Source organism: Odocoileus virginianus, chromosome 1 (genome assembly GCF_023699985.2).
Source record: "Odocoileus virginianus isolate 20LAN1187 ecotype Illinois chromosome 1, Ovbor_1.2, whole genome shotgun sequence".
NCBI classification, from domain to species: Eukaryota; Metazoa; Chordata; class Mammalia; order Artiodactyla; family Cervidae; genus Odocoileus; species Odocoileus virginianus.
In genome coordinates, this window is record NC_069674.1 from 48,990,457 (window position 1) to 49,009,731 (window position 19,275).

At 40.6% G+C, this 19,275-nt stretch overlaps 2 protein-coding genes and 1 pseudogene across 4 annotated transcripts in view; 2 read left to right on the forward strand and 1 right to left on the reverse strand.

Moving 5' to 3' along the window:
* Positions 1–19,275, forward strand: part of CREB5 (cAMP responsive element binding protein 5) — a 432,361-nt gene that overhangs the window by 225,251 nt on the left and 187,835 nt on the right. The gene's annotated exons all lie outside the window — the stretch shown is intronic.
* LOC110136679 (small ribosomal subunit protein uS5 pseudogene) lies at positions 510–1,660 on the reverse strand (annotated as a pseudogene).
* Positions 1,848–2,198, forward strand: LOC110136675 (small ribosomal subunit protein uS8-like). Its single transcript, XM_070467880.1, has one exon. It carries the CDS (start codon positions 1,848–1,850, stop codon positions 2,196–2,198), a length of 351 nt encoding a protein of 116 aa, XP_070323981.1.

Here is a 19,275-nt window from a genome sequence, read left to right on the forward strand (position 1 = left end):
TAACTGGTCACATTTCATCGGTGTATCTACCCATTCCCAGCCACTCCCAAGGTTGTTAGAAGCAATATCCTGTATATCATAGCATTTTATCCATAAGTATTTGGAATATAAGTATGAAAGACAAGTTCATTAAAGTTTTTTAAAGAGAAATAACCATGATCCTAGGCTTCCCAGGTGATGCTAATGGTAAAAAAATAAAATAAAATAAACCTGCCTGCCAGTGCAGGAGATGCAAGTTCAATCCCTGAGTCAAGAAGATCCCTGGAGGAGTGCATGGCAACTCACTCCAGTATTTTTGCCTGGAGAATCCTATGGACAGAGGAGCCTAGCGAGCTATAGTGCAGGGGGTCACAAAGAATCAGACACAACTGAAGCAACTTGGCACAGAATAGCACACAACCATGATACCATACTTTCACCTAAAAATTTACCCATAGTTTAGTATTTTTAAACATCTTTCAGACTTCCTTATTTGTTCCATAGGATTTTTGCCCTTTATTTTTTACTAATTAATTCACTTTATATTTCTTATATAGAATTGCAACAGTGGTGGACATAGATGGAGCCTGAGTTCCCTGCAGGGAAACTCTGGTGTGAATCTATAGGAGATGGTCATTGGATTCCTGACAGGGAGGCTTGGTGATCACAGTCTCTTTTCAGAGGTCAGGGTGAGAGAGCTGTAAGTCTTGGAGATGGCATCATATTGGTCAAGACTGGCAGCGCAGCCCCCAGCCCAGGTATGGCAGTCATCCATACTGGCCATCAGTAGTGACTTCTTGAGTGCAGAGGCCAAGATGATGCCAGTGTCTCTGGAGTGGAAAGAGAAACTCACCATGGAGGTGGGGTCTTGCAGGGATAGTGTGGTACTTGCCTGTCTTGTTCTTCCAGGAGCATTGCCACACTGGGACAATGGAGAGCTTGAGCAGGATGATGTCCCCTAGGATGACCGTGATTACTTCTTCAGAGCACTTAACACTCAGACTGACATGCCCATTGTAGTCCAGATGGCAACAGATACCTTGAACCTGGTCCAATGGCTAACATAGGTCTGCTTTTGTGTGGATATTATCTTCAATACTTCATCCTTGAGGCACATCCCAAGGAGAAAGTTGGTGATTGCAGATTCTGTGATGGGCATGGAGAAGAGAGAAATCTCCTCCAGGGATTTGGTCTTCCTGTCCTTGACCAGGAGCCCAGCTTGGCCTTGATTTCTCCACCTCAGTGATGTGGACTGGTCTGCTGCTTCCCACTCCAGGGCCCCATACACCAGTATGTCCGTTCCATTTGGTGTTTTCCCAGATAACAAGTACTCTTTATTTTAATTGGGACAGAAATACTCTCTATATATTGAAATTGGTTGACCTGTCTTTCATGATGCTTTTACATCACATTCTGCTCCCTTCCCCTCCTTGTTTTGTTTTGCCTTGAAATTTATTTGCTAAAGAGTTTGTAGAGTTTTGCAGACTGAATATTGTTGATTCCATTCCTATGCTTTCAGTTTAACAAGTTCCTTTGTTTCTTATATTTCCCATAAATTGGTGATTTAGACTTTCTCGGCTTGATTTAGCATCAAGTTCATTTTTTTGGAAATAGTACTTCATAGACAATGCAGCGTACTTCTGTCAGGAGGCACCAAATTCTTTAGGAATCTGACAATCATTGACAGTCCTTGCCCAGATCCATTACTTTGGAAACTGCAAAATAGTGAAGTACAGTTCTATCATCTCTGCTTCATTTTTTAGCTGGAATACATCTGTAAGGAAGACCTACCTTCAACTATGTGACTACCTTGAAGCCCAGTTAAAAACTTCCTTTAACTCTTTCCACCATCTTTCCTTGCTGCCATTATGGTGCACATGAATGTCCTGGCTGATGCTTTCAAGAGTATCCACAATGCTGAAAAGAGAGGCAAATGCCAGTTGCTTATTAAGCCATGTTCCAAAGTCATCATCAGGTTTCTAACTATGATAATGAAGCACAGTTGCACTGGTGAATTTGATATCATTGATTATCACATGGCTGGGAAAATTGTGAACCTCACTGGCAGGCTAAATAAGTGTGGAGTGATCAGCCCCAGATTTGATGTGCAATTCAAAGATCCAGAAAAATGGCAGAATAGCCTGCTCCCATCCCTTCAGTTTGGTTGCATTGTACTGACAACCTCAGCTGGCATCAGGGCCCATGAAGAAGCAAGATGAAACACACAGAAGGGAAAATCCTTGGATTCTTCTTCTAGGAATGTAATATGTACAAATAAAATGTTTCAGAGGACAGAGGCAAAACAACAGCAACAAGAAAAACTTCCTGTAGCTTATGGCTCATTTGTTTTAGGGACAGAGAGATGTCCTTTTTTCCAGTAAGTATCCAGAAACAACACTTCACCCATAAAAGGAGATAGCATGTAGCAGGAAAAACCAAGCCAGGGGTTCAGGAGTCATGGCTCTATCTCTGAGATCTGTATTGATGTTGGACCAACTGTGTCATTTCTTAGAGCTGGAGGTTCCAAGCCCCTACCTACACTTCAACCAGAGAAGCAGTTTTCCCCTAATTTCATTTGAACAAATCAGCCCATGACTTTTAAAATAATTTTATTAATATTTTATTGAAATATAGTTGATTTATAATGTCATGTTAATTTCTACTGTGCAGCAAAATGATTCAGAATGCATATGCTTTCTTTCTCATATTCTTTTCCAGTGTGGTTTATCACAGGATATTAAATATAGTTCCCTGTGCTACATAGGAGGACTTTATTGTTTATCCATTCTATACATAATAATTAGCATCTATTAACTGCCAGTTCATCCCTCCCCTACCCCCACTTTCCCTTGGCAACCACAAGTTTGTTCTCTATGTCTGTGAGTCTGTTCCTGTTTCATAAATAAGTTCATTTGTGAGGCCATGGCTTTCTATCACTGAAGTCTCTTTCATTGAAGACTTTTTATGATATTCATTTAGGATAAAACAAAATCTGTAAGTCCACATCAGGATATTTAGAAGCCAAGGACCAAGAAGAACTAAGTATTATTTCTAAGAATGTCTTATTTCATTTATTCATCCATTAATTCAGTAGTTCATTTATATTTTTAGTCTTTAAGCAGGGCTTTATGCTATCTAAGTCTCTTTAACATCTAGAGCTTGAAAGCGGGTATTGTGAGCAGTAACCTCTAGGGGATTTCCTGGGGGTACTATCCTCGAAGCCTCAGCCTGAGGATCAGAGAGTTGAGGAAAGGATGCTGGGATTCTTGGAAGTCTTTATTGGTATCATCCATAATAATGAGTCCATGTACTTGACAGCTGAGTTTGGAATTTTCCTTATGGAAAGACTCCATGAAGGAGCCAGTATAGAGGGTATTTAACAATATTCCTAAGAGGGAAAGCAATTTAGTAGAACATCTGAAGAACTCTCACTAATTGTTTACATGATCAAGTTAATCTCAAATCATAAAGAAAAAATATGATCAATGATCCTACTTCCAAACTCCTCATCCAACTGTCCTTCAGTTCTTTGTGAAGAGAACTCTCATCCACACAGCTAATGAGTGAATATAGATTACAAGCATTAAGTATGGTTTTAGCACAGTCTCAGGTTCCAGGTAGGAAATATAGACTCTGCTTTCTCATTAGTGCCCCTGAAATTTTGCTCTGGGTATGTGTATTCAAAGTGGTTCATGTTGATGGGGACTTCCCTGAAGGTTCAGTGGTAGAGACTCCACACTTCCACTGCAGGGGACACCAGTTTGATCCCTGTTTGGAAACTAGCATCCCTCACGCTGTGCACTGTAGCCAAAAAAAGAAAAGAGAAAACAGAAACTCTTTTCTCAATAAAGTGAAGAAAATATTTAAAATAAACAAAGAAACCAAAGTGGCTCATGTCAAGGGGGTGAGTGGAGGAAAGCAGAAAAGACAATCCCAGAATCCATCATTGGAATCACACTGGCTTGTGGCAGAGGCAGCACAAAAATAAACTCGACAGTTCTCACCTCTGAAACTAGGCGCAATGGGGGCTTCCCTTCCTCACAGTTTCACTCAGTACTTAATCATAGAAGGAGCGGCTGCTTCCCTGGCACTTAATAATTTAATAATGGGAGCAGTTCCTGGCAGGAGATGTTACGAAACAACCTGGAGAGTAAGAGGGGCCCAGAAAAAGAACAGTGCTTCACTTCACAAGTTCAGAGCCTTTCTTGGAGGCCATGAAGTTCTCAGTTCAAGTAAGTTATCGCCAACAAATATTTATTTATTCCCTTGATGAATATTTATCAAGTGGCTCCTTAGAGCAGCTTGCGGTGTTGGTGTCACCCTGACACGGAGGTGACAAGAAGCAGTCCCTTATAAGCAAAAGGCAGAGACGGTTTGCACAACTCATTTTGAAACGAAGTATACTTTGATAGCTCTGTGTAAAAGGGGTACAACTGAAAGTTTTATGAGGACATGGTTGGAAGAGATTAGTTCTAGGTGGAGATTGAGAGGCAGCCTAGTAAAGGAGATGGCCTTGAGACCGAACATGGAAAACTGGGGAGAATTCTAGCAGGAGAAGGCAGCAGAGAGGAGGCAGGAGGCATTGAGGACGGAACATCCACAGTGAGCCAGGGTAAGGCATGGGGAACAGCTTCCCCACTTGGCATCCATGAATTCCTAAAGACATTTGAGCTTGGAATCCTTTCCTATGCCGCTAGTTGAGACCACAATGCTATATGAAAAGATGTGCTTTATGTTTCCCTCATTTGTGTCAACTGCACTCCTACTGACTTGTCAGAAATCACATTCATCTTAGATTCTGGAAAACACACACACACACACACACAACTCCATTTCATTCTATTTTTCACCCTGCATCAACACATCTGCTTCTCCGTCAGATGCAGCTCTGATTTTAGGGCTGCTGTTGCCCTAGGCTCCCTGCGTAGCCACCCACGTGGTGAACAGTTGTCCTACTTTTCAGGGTTCCAGGCCTCCTGTGCCTTTGCCCAGGTAATCCTGTAGGGCCGGTAGGGCTCTGGGATTCTAGATCTCTGCACTGGTACAGCCACTCAGAGGGGGCAGGCCTCCCACCCCAGCCTCCCCTGAGATATGGCAACTCACCAGATTATGGGTAAACACTGCCCCACCCAACTGGCTAAACACTAACTTTAACAATTTGATTCCTACTTCACAAACTACCAGTGGGGTTAGGCTCAGGATCACAATGTCAATCACTTTCTTTCTCAATTTGAGAAGGGGAAATTCCTTGCAAAAGGAATACAGGTATAATTCAGACATTGTAACTTTCTCTTTAAGACAACAGCAGTCACTCTCTAGATGCACAGAACATTTTATGATTTATCAGAAACTTTCAAAGACAGGATCCACTTTGATTCTTGTTACAGGATTTATCATTATTCCCACTTTATATATAAAGAAATCAAGAGGCCCATTCATTAACATAATAAAGGTCATGGCTCTCATCCGGACACATCTCCACATTTTGTCCAAAGCACTTTACATTTTTTTTTTTTTTAGCACTTAACATTTAACTCATTGAAGCCCCTGAATTGTTCTGTGAGGTAGGTGGTTGTTGTCCTCATTTTGCTCCTGAAGGAAACAGGCACAGAGGAGTTCTACAGTTTGCTCAAAGGCCCACAGCTAGCATCTGGGAGAAGACTTGCCCAGTGTGGCTCTAAGGGAGCGCTAGGTGGCCCATAGCCTGGGTCTGAAAGACAATGCTTGTCCAGATCTACCACTCACCCAGCCAAGAGAATTCCTGAATAGCATGTGTCCCCATGGCAAATGTTTCTGCTAGACAAACACCTTCAAAGACCTTCAAACACCTTCTCTATCCTTGTTGTTGTTCAGTCGCTCAGTTGTGTCTGATTCTTTGCGACCCCGTGGACTGCAGCACATCAGGCTATCCTGTCCTTCACCATCTCCCGGAGTTTGCTCCAACTCATGTCAAGTGAGTTGGTGATGCCATCCAACCATCTTATCTCTGTCCTCTTCTCCTCCTGCCTTCAATCTTCCCCAGCATCAGGGTCTTTTCCAGTGAGTTGACTGTGCATCAGGTGGCCAAAGTACTTTAACTTGGGTAGATTTTGTTTGTTTGGCTGTACTGGGTCTTCATTGCTGTGCAGAAGCTTCTTGAGTTGCACTGTGCAGGCTTCTCATTATGGTGGCTTCTCCTGTTGCAAAGCACAATGTCTAGAGTGTGGGCTTCAGTGGTTGCAGCACATGGGATCAGTAATTGTGGCTCCTGGACTCTAGAGCACAGGCTCAGTAGTTGTGGCTCGTGGGCTTAGTTGCTCCTCGGCACGTGGGATCTTCCCGGATCAGGAATCACACCCTCGTCTCCTGCATTGGCAGGTGGATTCTTCACCACTGAACCACCAGGGAAGGCCCTAACTTGGGTAAATTTTGAGATAACTCTAAAGGAGAAAATTGTTTGGTGCCTGCTTATTTTCCCCTGTCATTTGACATTGAGATACACACCATTTCCAGTGAGAAAACCACATGTCTAAGCCCTTCCCTGTTTCTCCAAGATGACAATGAAGCATTCTCTGGGAATAAGAGGATGTTTCCATGTTTTGTGCAGAGCAGAGGCACATGGGGAAACAGCAGTGGACTCAGCACTAAAAAACCTGGATTATGCTCATGGGCTAAAGGTGTGACCTTGGACTAGCTGTTGTACCTCTCTGAGCCTCAACTGTTATCAAGTAGTGACTCTTCTGCCTGTATCATGTTAAAAAAAAAAAAAAGAAGATTATAAGAATTAGTATGAAATCTGTAGCATACCATACAAGTGTGGTGAGCTACTATTGTCCTTTACAGTTTCTAGCCATAGTTTGGTTTTGTTTTTTTTTTTCCCCCCTCAAAGCTTATTGTTGTACTTCAGTGCAAGAGATTTTTTAAAAAAAGAGATTCCAAAACAGTTTGTAAGTTTCTGCACAATTCAGGCATTATTATAATGAAATGAGCTTGATTTATTAAAAATTCTCAAAACAATAGCTTTTAGGCTGGTACAATAATTCATCCCTTATTGATTTGAGCCAAGGATACATTTAATCTGTATAGAGGAGAGAAACAACTTTTGTGATTTTCTGATATAGTCTTCTAGAAAATTCAGAATAAGTCAGATTTTTAAAATTTGAAAATATTTCAGCTTTGAAAAGATTTGCTTTTAAGTTAAATAAATCTTGATGAATGGAAACAATATTGCATGGTAGTGAAGAGTGGGCTTCAGGGAGAAGTAGAAGTTATCACTAGTCAGAAGACTTGGTCTTGAGTTCTGGCTCCACCACTTACTCTTCTGAGACCTTAGGCAGATATTTGAGCTGCACTTGGTCTCTTTTCCTTACCTGAAAAATGGGCACATAATAATAATTAACTATATAGGTGTTTATGAGGATTAAATAAAATAATATATGTGAGCATTTAGCATGGTAAGTGCTCAAAAATTGTTAGCTTTTTCTGAAAAAAATTGCATACTACAGAATTCCTTCTTTCAGCCTGAATACACCATATTTTCTTTATTCATTTGTCTGTCAGTGGACATTTAGGTTGTTTACACATCACAGCTACTGTGAATAATACTTCTATGATTATGGGTGTGCTACTGATAGAATTCCAGTTGAGCTATTTCAAATCCTGAAAGATGATGCTGTGAAAGTGCTGCACTCAGTATGCCAGCAAATTTGGAAAACTCAGCAGTGGCCACAGGACTGGTAAAGGTCAGTTTTCATTCCAATCCCAAAGAAAGGCAATCCCAAAGAATGCTCAAACTACAACACAATTGCACGCATCTCACATGCTAAAAAGTAGTGCTCAAAATTCTCCAAGCCAGGCTTCAGCAATACGTGAACCGTGAACTTCCAGATGTTCAAGCTGGTTTTAGAAAAGGCAGAGGAACCAGAGATCGAATTGCCAACATCTGCTGGATCATCAAAAAAACAAGAGAATTCCAGAAAACATCCATTTCTGCTTTATTGGCTATGCCAAAGCCTTCGGCTGTGTGGATCACAATAAACTGTGGAAAATTCTGAAAGTGATGGAAATACCAGACCACCTGACCTGCCTCTTGAGAAATCTGTATGCAGGTCAGGAAGCAACAGTTAGAACTGGACATGGAACAACAGACTGGTTCCAAATAGGAAAAGGAGTACGTCAAGGCTGTATATTGTCATCCTGTTTATTTAACTTATATGCAGAGTACATCACGAGAAATGCTGGGCTGGAGGAAGCACAAGCTGGAATCAAGATTGCTGGGAGAAATATCAATAACCTCAGATATGCAGATAACACCACCCTTGTGGCAGAAAGTGAAGAGGAACTAAAAAGCCTCTTGATGAAAGTGAAAGAGGAGAGTTGAAAAGTTGGCTTAAAGCTTAACATTCAGAAAACTAAGATCATGGCATCTGGTCCCATCACTTCATGGGAAATAGATGGGGAAACAGTGGAAATAGTGTCAAACTTTATTTTTCTGGGCTCCAAAATCACTGCAGATGGTGATTGCATCCATGAAATTAAAAGACGCTTACTCCTTGGAAGGAAAGTTATGACCAACCTAGATAGCATATTAAAAAGCATGAGACAAGTGCTCGGGCCTGGTGCACTGGGAAGACCCAGAGGGATGGGGTGGAGAGGGAGGTGGGAGAGGGGACCGGGATGGGGAATACATGTAAATCCATGGCTAATTCATTTCAATGTATGACAAAAACCACTGCAATGATGTAAAGTAATTAGCCTCCAACTAATAAAAATAAATGGAAAAAATAAAAAAAAAAAAAAAAGCAGAGACATTACTTTGCCAACAAAGGTCTGTCTAGTCAAGGCCATGATTTTTCCAGTGGTCATGTATGGATGTTGAGAGTTGTACTGTGAAAAAAGCTGAGAGCTGAAAAATTGATGATTTTGGACTATGGTGTTGGAGAAGACTCTTGAGAGTCCCTTGGACTGCAAGGAGATCCAACCAGTCCATCCTAAAGGAGATCAGTCCTGGGTGTTCATTGGAAGGACTGATGCTGAAGCTGAAACTGCAGTCCTTTGGCCACCTCATGTGAAGAGTTGACTCACTGAAAAAGACCCTGATGCTGGGAAGGATTGGGGGCAGGAGGAGAAGGTGACGACAGGGGATGAGATGGCTGGATGGCATCACTGACTCGATGGGCATGAGTTTGAGTAAACTCCGGGAGTTGGTGATGGACAGGGAGGCCTGGCGTTCTGCGATTCATGGGGTTGCAAGGAGTCGGACACGACTGAGCGACTGAACTGAACTGAACTGAAAATCTCTTTGAGATCTGAGATCTTGATTCTCATTCTTTTGAATAAATACCCAGCAGTGGAATTTGGGGGTCATATCGTAGATAAATGTATAAATGTTCCCAACCCAAGGATCAAACCGCATGTCTTGCGTCATCTGCATTGGTAGGTGGGTTCTTTACTTCTGGTGCCACCTGGGAAGCCCCAAATATGTGTGTGTGTGTGTGTGTGTGTGTGTGTGTATTTTTGAAACTTCTGTACATTTTTAGGGCTTCCCTGTAGCTCAAATGGTAAAGAATCTGACTGAAACGCAGGAGACCCAGGTTCAAACCCTGGGATGGGAAAATCCTCTAGAGAAGGGAATGGCAATCCATGCCAGTATTCTTGCCTGGAGAATCCCATGGACAGAGGAGCCTGGCAAGCTACAGTCCATTGGGTCGCAAAGAGTTGGACATGACTGAGCAACCAACTGCTGCTACTCTGTACTGTTTTCTATCAAGCTTCACCATTCTGTATCCCCACCAACAACATACAGGTGTTTCAACTTCTCCACAGCCTCGTCAGTACTAACCTTTGGTTTTTCTTTGATACTAGCCATCATGACTGGTGTGAGATGTTAACCCCATTGTGGTTCTGATTTGCATTTCTCTGATGATAAGTAATATTGAGCATTTTTTCATATACATGCTGGCCATAAAGTTATTATGTTAAGTGAAATGAGCCAGTCACAAAAAGACAAATACAACATGATTCTCTTAATATGAAGTACCTAAAATAGTTGAATTTATAGAATTAGAGTGGAGTGATGGTTGCTAGGAGCTCAGAGGAAAAGGAAATGGGGAGTTTGTTATTAGTCAACCAGCATGCAGTGTCAGTCAAGAAAGATGAATAAGCTCTAGAGACCTGTTGTACAACATTATACCAATAGTCAACAATAATGTATAAAGTGTAATAATAATATGTAGTAAAGTGTATAAAATGTAATAATATACTTAAAAGTTTGTTAAAAGGTTATATCTTGTGTTAAATATTCTCACAACAAGAAAGTATTTTTTTTTTTAAATTCTAAAGTAAAAATGGTCCTAAAAGTTGGGAATGTCTGACACTGTTTATAAATTTATGAAAAATATGTTCCAATGTGGCTATTCAGATCATCCTCACAGAACTGGTCAGTTCTTAAGGTTGATATGATATAAGCCTAATAATGCCTTTTTAAATTAGGTCTAGTATTGGCTTATGACCTTTTGATAATGCTAAAATAAGAGATTCATCAATAAGAAGTAATTGGATAGGAAGAAGAAAAGGCATTGAGCTGATAAATTATTTTGTACAGATCGATCAATACCAGAACCCTGGTACCTTCCTAGGTAAGCACTCAAACAGTCTTCTGACATCATTTCTAGAATAGGATAGTCTCACTAAACCCAAGATTTGGCTCTCCAGGAAACTTCTATCTTAAACTAAATCCTACTCAATAGTAAATAGATTTTGATTTAATATCCTTGAACTGATGAGTTTGCTTGGATTATTGTATGACTTAAACAATAAATAAAAGTTATCTCCATCATACATATAGTTGGAACTGAATCAGTAAAAGACTTAAAATTAATAGCTCAGTGGAGTTGTAAATGCCAAGTCTCTGATTTATACTCTGTTATTGAAGTAGCAGAAATAGAAGGGAACTTTTCTTTGGAAATGCCCAAAATCACAATTCCTGAACCATTTATGCTAATATTGTTGAGGTCTTTGTTTTGGAGCCATCTGATGAGAAAAGCTACCTTGAAAGGAATTTCTTTAATTTCATCAATGACTAATTTCATTTGGAAGAAGTAGCTTCATTTATACCAAGTGTATTAGTGAACAGTGTTAGAAAAGCATTCTACTATTAAAGGGAGCATTTTAGAGCCCACTTTTCCTATGAAGTCACACCCATCAAGATCATGTCTTGGTATCTCTAGATTTTCACACAGGCCTGGTACCTAATAAAAATCATGATTGTCTCCAGAAGGAAGCATCTTTAGATGATGAAGGTATTCACAGGGTAAAAGTTTCTAACTACAATTTATATTTCATCTTATGGAGATACTAAGAACCATATGGGCTTCCCTGGTGGCTCAGATAGCAAAGAATCTGCCTGCAATGCAGGAGACAAGGGTTCCTCCCTGGCTTGGGAATATCCCCTGAAGAAGGGAATAGAAACCCCCTCCAGTATTCTTGCCTAGAAAATCCCATGGACAGAGGAACCTGGCGGGCTACAGTCCATGGGGGTCACAAAGGGTCAGATATAACTGACAAACACACACAAACAAACCATACATCTAGAAAATGCCTATACCATTTGCTTTTCCATACCTGGCCCCAGGCTCCTCCCTGTGACCCCCTTGTTGGCATCCAGAGCCATCATGGTGAAGAGGAAGGAGGCCACAGATTAACCTGCATTTAAGAATATGCCTATCCAGTCAGCCACTTTCGAGTCAAGATATGTCTGTAAAATATTGCCTGTCCTCTGCCATAGAATTGCTGTTAACCAAAGAGAGAATCAAATAAAAAAAGGGAGAATGAAATGAAAATCTATGATCCAGTTGCTTTTGAAGATGAAGGACTGCTTGCTGGCATTAACATTTTACAAAACCAATGAGAAGTCCCTAGAATTAATTTTATCTAAAATCTAGTCCCAAATTTGGAGTTGAATGCTAATCAAAAAAGTTATATTAAATCTCTATTTCCAAAATAATTTCAGGATGACGTGGACATTTCCACATGCCTAATATGGCAGCACGTCCCGAGGGCCTTCAGAGCTAAGTGGCCTTGGAATTGTGTAGTGAGACTAGAGCAGCCCCTAGAGATGTCCAGACCAGGATTAGTCAGAATCTAATCCAGTCTTGGCTGGCCCTGGAGATTCAGAGGGGTCACAGGGAATCCTGCGTCTCTGGTAGAATAATGTTTGCCTTGTCAGGCAGTGTGTAAAAAACTATTGGCATGCAGGGTTACTGATAAATGCCAAGAGCCAGAAAGTTTGGGTTATGATGGTTATGAACAAAGGAAAGTATTTACAATATCCCTTTTGCCCCAAAATAGATTCTAAACACTCTACAAGCACAATGGAATGCATCCATTCATTTCTAAATGGGTCGTCTCCTACCCCCATGTTTAGGTCATAGCTATTTCTAGACTTTCATGTGACAAGACCTTCACAGACCAAATTCAGTAGTGTCACCTTCTGAACCAAGTAGCCACATAGGCTGCGGTTTTCCCTTGTTTATTTTGCCTTGTTTTGTTTTACACAGCCTGTATCACTAGTGTCCCAATCAAGGTCAGCAGATTGAATTCAACCCCATTCATTTAAACGAGTGATAAATTCATGCCAACACCATGATCTCACCCCCCTGAGTAGCAGAATGTGGCCATGCAGTGCTCTGAAGTCAATCTTCCAGACGCAAGTGTTCAGTGTGACCCTGAAACCACACCTGAAAGACAGGATGGTGTCGTCATACCAGCATGCATTCTGACTTCAGCTTCATTTATTAAGGGCAACATGTATCCGGAGGTGAAAGAAAAACTTGAAATGGTTGATGTATTGTTATAATTGAGGAAGTGCCGGTAATTCAGATAAACGGTATCAATGGAGAAGATTCATCCAAACACCAGCATGGAATTTCCTAATATTTGCTGCCAATTTGCTATCAAGTAGATGGTTAGGAAGTCTCAGGTGGATGCTAATTGCACAAAGGCCAAAAAGAATCTTATTACCAGGGTGGAGGTCAGTGATGAACATTGTGATATGAAGTCATATGCCTTGCAATGCAGCTCTTTGCAGTTTGCCAGGTTGCAGATCAGTGTGCAGGCAATGTTGAATGTTCCCTGTGAGTGAAACTTGGAGGAGGAGAGAGTGGCAAGTTCCTCTTGTCGCCAGGTGAACTCTGATACACATAAACAGATTCTCTCTCTCTCTCTCTCACACACACAGCCTTCCTCTCTCCAATTATATATCCCCTTAAAGATGTTCGTTACACCAGTCACACAGGAAGGAAAAGACAACTCTTGGCAACTTGTAGCCATCAGACCTGCCTGCTAGTGCAGCTGTTTATAAGACTATGAAGGTGTACTCTAGCAATGAAGGGGCACCCAAAGAGGAAGGAGACCGCACCATCCTGTAACAACTAGGGCTAAGAGAGCAGAATTTTAACTGGCATTTCTTAAAATTGTATTATGTCTGCTGAGTGTTTTATATACATTTTCTCAGTTAATTATGATATCAATGTCTTAAGGTAGAGACTGTATTTCCATTTTACGGATGAAGAAACTGAGGCTCAGAGATGTTTAGTGACATGGTCACACAAATCCACTGTAAACCACTGTGCAATGCAAGCCAAAATAGGAGTGTATAGAATGGAAACTTGTTGTTCTGTACCAAATGCAGTCTCTACTTACATATGTATGAATATGAATGACTTACGATATGTTTAGGCCTGAGCTTGCCCAAGATCCCGTAGATGGGCACTTGCACACTCTTACACTGGGGGTCCTGTTACCAAATGTTTTGACCTTGTGGTAGCCTCTGGTTATATTCGAATATTTTTAGTCAAAGTTATAATAAAGAAATCTTTCTACTTCAAAAGAGCCTTGCAGATCAAACTCTGGACAATCTGAAATGCCACTTCCCTGTTTGGCGAGGGTTAAATGGTTGTCTCAGGCCAGTGTTTAGTTCACAGTCTATAAATGGCTCTTACTCCTTGATCTGAGTCACTGTATGTATTAAAGCAAAGTCACTTACAGATCAATTTATTTTTAGCATCTTAAAGAAACAGATTCAACAGGGAGTGTTTGTCAGACCACAGGCTAACTTGAAGGAAAACTTATCTTGGTGCAGAACTTTCTTTCTTCTTGATTCCTCTGCCTACAGCTCTCTGCTTGTGCTAGGTCTTTGCATATTGTATTAATATGTTTTAAATTATTTAAATAGCAAACTGGCAGAACTTTATGCCAATATCTTACATAGTAGAGAAGTTTTGTGGTGTGCAAGTGGCAAAGCCTTTTGCATTTTAAGTAAAAGAATGTTGGGGAATAAAGAGTACAGTTACCTACCTTTCAACTTTGTAATAGAAATTTTCTCTAAGATGAAAACCCAGGAATATGATTAAGCACAATGATGATAATGATAATGGGATGATGCTGGTGATGGTGATGAGTATGGTGAGCGATGACGTTGATAAGCACCACCACCATGGGAAGAGATTCTGGATCCGTCCGTTAAATGAATATGGCATGCTGCCCTCTAAGGTATGCAGTCTAAACCGTATAGTATTAAAATCGCACAAATAGGTAAAGCAATCTCAATTACACAGACCAATGCATAAATGCAAGTTGAATATTAAAGCCAGTTAAATAAGTAAAACCTTTATACTCTACAGGTCTAATTTGTATAAATTCTGAAGCCAAAGAAGAAACAAGGATTTAATAACTCATTTATTTTACATTTCTCTTCTGAGTTTTTGAATGTGTATATTTGAGGCCAATGACAGAAGCAAGAAAGACCAGCTGGGAGTTCATGGACACGTGAAAAAGTGTCTGCTATCATAATTTTCTGCTGACAGTTGAAAAAGCTAATTGTCCTCTGGTTTGGTTAAGACCTGTTATTTATGGATAAGGTATTTAATGGTATTTAATGAACAATTAATGAATAACAATAGGTCTAGAAACATTACATTTGTTTGTATTTCAAAAAGGTTGGCTTTTATATCACATTCAACCAACATTTTTAGAAACTAAACTAACAGGCTTTGGAAGAAAAAAAAAAGAGGGTCTGCCTGGCTCCATCTCTACCCTTCTACTTCTGCCACACCCCAGTCAATAGTCTTATTATTTCAGTATCTGAATTGAACGTTTTCTTCAATTTACCCTTTACTGTTCCTTGCTGGGGATATGAACAAACAAAAGAAAAACTGCTAGGCAAAGAATCTTTAGAACTGATTTCTGATACTCATGTTCCACCCTTGAGTTTAGTTTAAGTTTGTTCATTCTGATCACTGAGCTGTTTTTAATGTTATTTCTTTCCTCTAAAAGGAAGGACTGTCTCAGTGGGGCTGAGAACCCACGAGTCTGGACTTTTTGGGATTTTGCCATGCAAGCCAGTGAGTGCGTAAAGCAGTGGTGATGAGCACCAGCAATCCTGGGCTCCTGTCTAGCTTCCTCCACTTACCTGCTGGGTGATTGTGGGGCTAGTTATAGAATGTTTCTGAGCCTCAATTTCCCATCTGCAAATGAGTACAATAATATCACCTCAGGGGAGTTGGGGGAGGATTTTAAAATACACTACAGGATGAAGCATTTTTGTAAGTACCATCTTTTTTCATTCCCATGACCACCTTGTAAGGAAGAGGCTACTATCACCCCAACTTACAGAATGAGGAAATACACCTTAAGGAGGTTATGAATGAGGTTAAGTAAATGAAACCCAGTTACAGGTCTGGTAGGTGTGGAGCTGGATTCAAGCCCGGGTCGAGACCGTGTTTTTGACCTCTGTGTCAATTCTGTCAGATATCTGTATCCATTTTCCCCACACATGTTACGAGGATGCTGAAAAGAGTGAGTTTCCCTTCACTCTTGAAGTCAGTCCTCTCCCCCATCATTCTGATTTCTTGCCAGGCTCTGGTCTCTCCAACAGCAAGTGGTACAGATGAGAAGAGTCTCTGCCACCTCCAGTCTTAGTGCTTGGTAGACATGGAAGAAGCTACTAAAAAATTCTCTCTACCCTGTGACTCTCAGAGTTGACTTATATAGTCAAAAAGAAGGGGATCCTTGTTAGTGGCTAGCATTAAAATCCCAAAGCACAGTCAGCCAAAACCTTATCCAGATGCGAGTGTGTGGTCACTGGTCATGCATTTCTGTTTGCTGAATTCCATACAACCCAGGCAACTGCCTTGCCTCGCTGAAGATCCACTGGGGAAAAAAGTTATGTGCACTAGTATGAAAAAACATGCAAGCAGAGTTCTCCATCGTTGTCAGGAATGTTTGGTGCAGCCGTGTTTATCCCATGGCCTCCATCCATGGTAAACGTGCCATCAGTTCTCGTGGGGGAAAATCCAACCCAGAGCTTCCTTATTGGCTGCTCATTTTGTTAAAATGACATCTCTTTGTAGAGGATCATCTATTACAATCAAAAGAATTTTGTGAAGTGATTAAAGTACATGCATTTTAGTGAAATAACTGCTACTAGAGTCTTTTGGACTGTTGTTAGATTGAAAATGCATATAAATTGTCCTTAAGTACCATATGCTCCTTTTCTTCACCTAATTTCTCACATCCTTTGTGGAAATTTTATGATACTGATATTCTAACAGATCATTGTCTTTCTGCATTATGGTACACTCACTTTATTAGTTCATCCTTTGTGGGTGCATTTTTGTATATTTAAAATTTGTATTAGCCATTTTATGATAGTACAAAGTCACTATATTCTTATCATAGATTACTAGAATAAGTGATCTTTGATGTATATGAAAAATGACACTCAGTTCTATCTTTAAATATCACTTTTCTTCAAAGGCTCCAGTGGCTTTACCAGTTTTGAGTTGAATGATTTTTAATATAAAGTACTTGAAATTGTTGAAGTATGGAAGAATTCAAATCTAAAATTAAAATTTTCTGGTGGTCTCCTTGGTACGAGCACTAGCTAATGCTGATTGATGACTTACTATACACCAGGCTTTGTCCCAAGCTTTATCTGTATTAACCCATTAGCTCTCATAACCATCCTATGACATGCCCATTTTACAAACAGGAAAATTGAGGCATGAGAAATTAAGTAACTTGCCCTTGGTGACACAGCTACTAAGTGCTGTTTTGGGGATTCAAACCCAAGGGGATCGGGCCCTTACTCCACTCCTTTTGTGCAACTTCAACTGTGGGGTGATCCAATCCATTTTATCAGTTTTAAAGAATATTTACTTACTCTCTTAAGTGAATACAAATAGATTGTTATCTTTAGCCAGAGAGAGAAGCAAGAGCTTATTTATGAAGGGATCTAAACAATAAGCAAGAATTTGTTCTTTCTCATGCTGTATTGAAAGGCCTGGTAAAGGAGGTCGACTATGTGTTACTCCCCCTGGTGTTCAGAAAGGGTGCCTATGGTGGCCCTTCATCAGATGTATTGAAAGCAACCCTGGAAATGCTTCCTTTTCTTTTTGTTCCTGAGCTTGAGAAAAGAAAAGCAGCTAGAATGTGCTACAAGAGTTTCTTTTCTGATCTGTTTTTGCTCTCAAGGCTTGCAATAAGGTAGGAACAGTTCAGTATCTAATTACAGCCCTTGATGGCCGAAGTTATTAAAATTTCTAATTTCCTAAAATTTCTCCTGCCCTCCACCCCTATCCGTTCTGCCACACCCCTGGCCTCCTGCCAGGGAGTCTGGTTTTCCATAATTAGCATGGTGATTCTGATAATCTTTCCCTGTCTTCAGCCGTGGCTGCTGGGCACTTTCTTCCCCAGATCTCCATCACAGTTTTCCCTGTTATTGTCTGTTTGGAGTTTCTGATAATCAATATTCCTAGGAGAATATTATAATTTGTAAGATCACCTTGAATTGTCACATCAACTTGAGCTTCAGTTGTTTGTTTTAGATGAAACAGCACCTGGTTCCTTAAAGTGTGGCTCACTGCTGGCTACCTGTGACTCTCACTTAGGGAGCTTTAAAAAATACCAGTACTTGGACTCCACCCCCAGAATGTTTGAATCATTTCTTCTGGGGTGGAGCCCCAGGCACCAGCTTTTCTATTCTTTTTTTTTTTTAATGAGGTCATGGTTGAGAAACACTGGACTAAATTAATCTTTTGGCTTAAATTTGAATACCAAGGCCCTGAAAGGCCTTGGCTCAAAAATATATTCAACTCATTTAAATGGACAATTATAGTTCCTGTCTGTTTTAACCTACCTACTAACATGTGAAAAGGAAGTTTTTGCTATTCAGTATGGTCATCCCCAGATTAAACGGGAAGGATGAAGTTCATGCCAAAGTGTCCCCCCAACCCTAGGCATCTCTGGCTACATCCTTTACAATAGGCCCGAGTGTTCCATGGCTGAGATGTTTCAGCATATCTTCAGCACCAAAACAAATCGGCACAATCACCAGAAGTCATTTTCATGTTAGTGCCTGGTCATTCTGGGTGTTCAAGAAATCAAAATTTGTCTGTGGCTTAGTACATAATGCAGGGGCTACTGTTACTGTGAGACTGGAGATGAATCTGGTTCCTCATATATAAAATCATATATAAAAAAGCAAGATTTACTGATGCTTGCCTTACAGGATTGTTTACAAATTAAATGACAGAATTTATTCAAAAGCTTTTGATCTACCTGCTTGGACTTTTTTCCCTCTTACCTAGTTGATAGTGGTTAAGAGCCTAGACTTCTAAATGAGGGTATCTATTTAAATGGTGGATTCGCCAGTCGCTGTGTGATTTGAGGCTAAATGATACTTCACTTTACTTCTCTGAAAATTGGCATCATAAAAATATTTACAGATTATTGTGGAGATTGAATGAGATAATACATGCAAAATCCTTAGAAAAGTGTTTAGCACATAGTAAGCACTCAACATAGCTTAGATTGTTAGTATTAATCCACTGGACTATGTTAAGAAAGAGAGTATGAGGATGGACACATGGAGGCGGGCCCTATAGGGAAATCCAAATGACTAATTTATTGCCCCATTCTCCTTCCATCTCCTCCCTTCCCTCAGAGAGTTGTTCTGGAATCATGCACCCGGTGTCCAGGTCAGCCAAGCTGCTCAGCTGTTGCTGGCCCTTGAACTCTTCTTTCTGGCCTCAGTAGACAGATCAGAGAGGCTCTGGGGCAGCCAGCAAACAACTCTGTATTTGCTGTTGAGCAGGCAGCTGGCAAGTGGGGAGTTTCTTTGCTCCAAAAGATAGTGGGACAGTCAGGGGTTGAACGGTCTGTGCTGCTTTCAGAAAACTCACTGGCTTTTCAGAGTCAGTCATGACCCTGACACAAAGGGCCACAACACTCTCCTTTACGTCTTTGGTGTCTCAAGTC

Excerpts from the sequence above, each read along its gene's own strand:
- LOC110136675 (XM_070467880.1), top strand. The coding sequence starts at position 1,848 with ATGGTGCACATGAATGTCCTGGCTGATGCTTTCAAGAGTATCCACAAT.